This window comes from Apis dorsata, unplaced genomic scaffold, assembly GCF_000469605.1.
Source record: "Apis dorsata unplaced genomic scaffold, Apis dorsata 1.3 scaffold_365, whole genome shotgun sequence".
NCBI lineage: Eukaryota > Metazoa > Arthropoda > Insecta > Hymenoptera > Apidae > Apis > Apis dorsata.
This window is the reverse complement of record NW_006263630.1, coordinates 825,123-830,718: the sequence shown is the minus strand read 5'-3', so window position 1 is coordinate 830,718 and position 5,596 is coordinate 825,123. Positions and strand designations below refer to the sequence as shown.

General features: G+C 35.3%; 1 protein-coding gene across 4 annotated transcripts in view; it reads left to right on the top strand.

Moving 5' to 3' along the window:
• Positions 1-5,596, top strand: part of LOC102673299 (discoidin domain-containing receptor 2) — a 234,385-nt gene that overhangs the window by 181,984 nt on the left and 46,805 nt on the right. For all 4 annotated transcript variants that reach the window (XM_031511947.1, XM_031511946.1, XM_006618672.2 and 1 more), the window contains 3 exons: positions 1,557-1,696; positions 1,972-2,179; positions 4,317-4,472. In XM_031511947.1, the coding sequence (XP_031367807.1) occupies positions 1,557-1,696; positions 1,972-2,179; positions 4,317-4,472 (504 nt within the window). The remainder of the gene's footprint in view (positions 1-1,556; positions 1,697-1,971; positions 2,180-4,316; positions 4,473-5,596) is intronic.

The window sequence follows — 5,596 nt, the reverse complement described above, 5'->3', positions numbered from 1 at the left end:
AAGAAACAACAATTTTCTCCACGTGAACTCAGCTTAACTCGAGTAAAATAATTCGAGAAATCGAGGTGTAAAAAAAAGACTATGAACAAAAAGGAAGAAACAACAAGAAAATTGTTCCCCCAAGAACTAAAGCCGAGATGTTCAAATTCGAGGAGCGCGAATTGAGTGGCAGATTGCACGGAACGCCTACTATTTCGCGTTCAGCCGGCGATTAATTAAGGCAACATTCAAAGACCAGCTGTCGTTCGGCCGAAAATAGGTTGGGCGGCGTTGAAAGGACATCGCGCAATTTGCAACAAACGCGTTCGCGTTGGAACAATTTGTTCGTTTGATAGGGGAACGGGGCCCTGCGGCGTTCACGCCACACGGAAGCCAAACAAATTTCCGCGTCACGATTATTTATGTTACACACATTTTATTGTCCCGTTTATCGGCGTCCCTCCAATCGGATCCCCCCGACCACGTAGTAATTTTTTCGGATCCCGAAAATGCAAGTGTTCCCTCGTTTCTCGAACCTCGTTCCGCGTGTCGTTGGTGAAAAATAAATGCATGTACGCACCTGGAGGCGAGGATAGGTACGGAGAAAGGAAGAAAGAAGTTTTGTACGTTGATTGTACGTTGGATGAGCACGCGATAATTTTGAATTGCGTCGAGAGATGAAATTTGTTACGATACTGGAATTAGTAAGTTTATTGTGATTCTTAATATATTAAATGTAGAGAGAAAAAAAAGGGTTTTTTATTTTAGGTATGAAATTTTGTACGAGTATTGAATTGAATTTTCCTATTAATATATATACTTTCGATGTGTCTCGATTAAACTTGTGGGTAAATTTGCAATAAATTTTTTCGCATAGAATGAGAATCATTTATCAAATTTTACTTACATAAAGAATATTAAAATATATTTCGATTGCTGAAAGGAGAATATTTTACTTTCCTATTAACGAAATATGGTGATATTCTTTTGCAAAAAAAAAAAAAAAGGAAAAGAAAAATTGGACACCTGCATATAATATAATATTGAAAAAAAGGGGGGAGAGGAACGGAAAGGGAGAAAAAAAAAACGTACATTTGTATGGACTGGCGGGACTGAAAAAACAGTGGACCGTTCAATTGTGTTACAACCGATCGCGAACGTTGTTAAACTCGAATTAGTCGCGGATTCGATTTTTATCGGGCGCCACTGCGTCGAACGGTGGACGCTTCTTGATTCATCGATTCATCGCGATTGTCGAAGGATCGATGAAAAGACATTTTGTTTTTTTTTTTTTTTTTTTTTTTTTTTTTTTTTTTTTAAAAAAATTTTTTTTTTTTTTTTTTTTTTTTTTTTTAAAAAAATTTTTTTTTTTTTTTTTTTTTTTTTTTTTTTTTTTTTTGTTACATTGTGCGGTGGAATTGTAACGAGGCTGGATTAAAACTGTGAGACTGATCGAATGTTTTCACTCTTGTTCCAATTTTTTTTTTTTGATTCTTTTCAAACGAATTTTCGTTTCGTTGTTTCGTTGTTCAACGACGACGAATTTTTTTTCCATTTCTTTTTCTTGTCCGTTTCAGGATACGAATGGGTCGGTTGGAGAAACGACACGCCAAGCATGCTCGGTCGCCCCGTTGAAATTACCTTCGAGTTCGATTATTCGAGAAACTTCACTGCCATACACCTGCACATGAACAATTACTTCACCAAAGATGTGCAGGTACGTTGAATTTTCGAATTCACTGCTAAATCGTTCGACTATATTTTCATTCAACCGATAATAATAATTGTATCGTTCGATGTTTATCATTGCCTATCATAAAATCCAAATAATCTAACCAATTACGATATTTACGATAATCGTTCGATATATGCAGAGAAGACAGTAGAAAAATTATAGAGACAACGGAAGAAGAACTTTTCCATCCCAACTTCTTTACTCCTTCCATCGAATTTCTATAATCCTTTCAACGCACGCTCCATTTTTTTTTTTAGGTCTTCTCCTACGCAAAGGTTTATCTTGGCGCCGGTGGGAATCAGTTCAACGGGGAGCCTGTCCATTTCTCTTACATACCGGACCTTGTGTTGGAACAGGCGCGCGACGTTACCATAAAGCTTCACTCACGAGCTGGCCGTTTTCTTAAGCTTCAATTGTACTTTGCGGCACGATGGATCATGCTCAGCGAAGTAATCTTTGAATCGGGTAAGGCTAAACACGATAACCGAATTTATCCCAATAAAAATTTTATATTCCATAACGTTCCCCCACAAGATTGTTTCCTTGATCTTTTTCGAACGTGTGAAGTTCAATTTAATAATAAAAAAAAAAGAAACAATAACGTTCAAAGAAACAACAATGGTAAAATTAATAAAAAAAGTATACATTTTTTGTGAAAAGAAGCAGTCGAATATTTCATCGATATCGTTATACAACGAAATAACTGTTCCTTCCAACGATACAAATTACAACCATCGTTTATCCATCTTTTCTCTCCCACGTTATCTCGAAGAAAAAGTGTCTCATTCGCGTCACTCTTTCCCTGAGTTCGCGCGAGGGATGAAACGATAGGAGGGCGAAAATAGGAAAAAATATCTCGCCGGTGACGAAGATAAGACGAGAAAGGGATCGGTGGAATCGTGATAGCAGGGGATATCAGGAGCGAAATAAGTTCACACACAGGATTTCAAAGCTGCCACGCTTCTTCCACCGCATCCGGCGCGCTTTTCGAACCTGGTGTTCGCGATCACTTTGGATCAAGGAACGGATGAGCTCTGCGCGTGTGGATCGTTCGATTTCCAATTTCGGGTGACATCGTCCGTCACGTGGATGGTGATAGTGGATCGTTGGAAAAAGATGAGGGATAATCGGGCAGCCGCTGTCGACGATACGTCAGAACAGAACGTTCACTTGGATGGGACAATGGGTTCTCGAACGTGGCTCGTCCGGAGAAATCGTGATAGAAACCCTTATTCGTTATAAATCGAAGGTGTTTTCGAAGGTGACTGGTGGTCTCGTGTCGCGAGATTTTTCATTCGTTAAAAATTTTTCTTTTAACAGTCTGTGTTTTATGTATTTGAAGTACAGCAAAATTTTTAGTTTTTTTTTCATTAGATTTTAATTTTAAAACGAACAAAATAGTTTTCATCAAAAATTATTCTTAAATAGCAAGAGATATTGTTGAATTTAATTGTTGGAAATGATATTTTTTTAAATGTTAATTCGTTAATTATGCCAAAAAAATTGATTTATTTCAGTTATTATAAAAAAATTTATATAGAAATCATGAATCTCTATGTATAATTACTATCTCTAATTTATTAACAAAATTTTCAAAGAAAAGCATTTAACCCAACGCGTAAAAATCACTTGATGCTTTCTTTTGAACAGATTAATTAAAAAATATTTCCAAATATATTTATAACATTTCGTGTTGAAATTTCAAAATCGATTTTCTCGCTCGCGTTGCTCGACTCGAAGGCATCGGATGTCGAGGAAGTGGGTGGAAACATCCGTGGCACGTTGCGCGAATCGGAGCACGTGGCCGCGAAGCAGAAACGAAACTTGGCACAGACGCACATATTCGAAAACTTTGATTCCCTTGGTGAGCATCGAAACCGTCGTTAATCATTCCCTCGATCTTCTCTTCCACCCCTTCCCTTTCTCCAAATAACTTCGATTGCTCGCCATCGAAGCGATTCGAATTCCTCCTTCCTCCTTGTCCGCCTCGATTCGCGCCATTTTACTTTTTCCAAACGTGGCTCGAATACTTCCATCATATTTTTTGATTAAGAAACAGATTGAAGTAAAGATTATTATTTTGTAGAAAAAGAAGAACTCGTGTATAATGATGTGATTCGATAATTTATATTTTTGGTCAACTTTTATAATCGGATTGGAATTTAATTTAACTGATGAATTTTGAAGTTGAGAAGTTCTCAAGTTGAAAATAGATGGATAGATTTGTATTTTGAATAGAAGGATCTATTTTTTTCGAATTTCAATTAAAGAATAAAGATTCGAGTCCAATATGGCTAATGTATGAATTAATATTTTATTTTAAGAAATATTAATGATGTGAAAAATTAATTAACCAATTTAGATTAATCTCATTTTCATCTCGTATAAGAATATTTTTTAATCGCGATAATCTTGAAGAAATACCATCATGCTTATAAAATTTCACATTCCAATTTATTTTCAATCGCGATCAATAAACATTTTAATCGATAAAAATTTTAAAAAGATATTCTTTTCAAAATATCCTTATTTCTGATGAAACGAAACTCACGATTCCTTTGATGGGCGAAAATTTCATTAGTCTTCTATCCCTGATGCGCAGTAATCTCCGAATGGAACAACACCGACGATGAAGAGCCGAGGAACAAGAGCGCCATTGTATCGGCGACCGGCATCCCCTATCAGAATAACGAGGGTCCACTGCAGAGAGACGAAGTAAAGGCCACTTTTAATAAGGAGGAAAACAACGATAATGCTCGTAAGTCTACCACCAGAGTCGGTTTTCTCCTATTGTTGCATCGAAGGGCTCCTCTCGTAATTTTCCACGTGATTTCCACTCTTCTCTCTTCTCCCCCTTCCTCCCCGACTTTTCCACTTTTTTGCTCTTCCGAGTCTGCAAGCTTCGAAAATTGAATGCCGATCACGAACGACCTTTTTCTTTCCCTCGTCCGCTTTTTCTCCCTTTTATTTCTCTCGTTCCTTTTATTCACGATCGTGCTCGCGATCTTTCGTCGCGGAACGATCCTCTCTCTGTCGACCTGTTGAAGAGAAAGAAACAAATAAAATAAAAAAGAAAAAAAATAAAATAAAATTTCGATCTTCAACGACTTCTCGTCGGACAATTTTTAAAATCAGAGGTTGATCGTTGGCTGAACCGGTTCAAGAACGGATCGAACAATACCTCGAAATATGTCGAAATGCAGAGAAACGAACGTTATCGATTTTGTAAAGAAATAATCAAAATGAAATATTTTCAGGACGTTTACGTTTTTAATTGGAAATTGATTTTTGACTAATTTTAATTTAAAATTTACGTGTTGCAACTGTCAAATTTATTTTTAACTTTTTATTTTATCATAATTCAAGAAGGAAAATTAAAAATATATACATTTATATTTAATTTTTGATGTTTTATTTTAAAATAAATTAATGTCGGAAATAAGTATTAACGTATGCTCGTAATTATTTGTTGGATTTATTGTAAAAAAAACGAAAAATATTTTATATAGGACTTATAATTTTGAGGGGGATATTTAACAGGATTTCGAATAAAAGAATTATATACGTTGAAAACATTTTGTTTTATACATGTCAAAACGTTTAAATAGAGTTATCAAAACGAAAGGAAAACGACATAAAATATTAAAATCGTACTTTCGTGCAAATTTAATACGCAAAATATTTCTGTTTCATAAAATATCTATGCGAATGATGTGAAAATTTATGAATGTGTAAATAAATCCACGTGAAAAACTTTGTTTCAAATCTATTGCGCGAATAAATACTCGCTACATTGTTGCGAAAAAAAATTATTTATTTATAACAACATACAATGAACATAAAAATTCAATATCATAAGCGGTTCCAGTGATATCATATGCA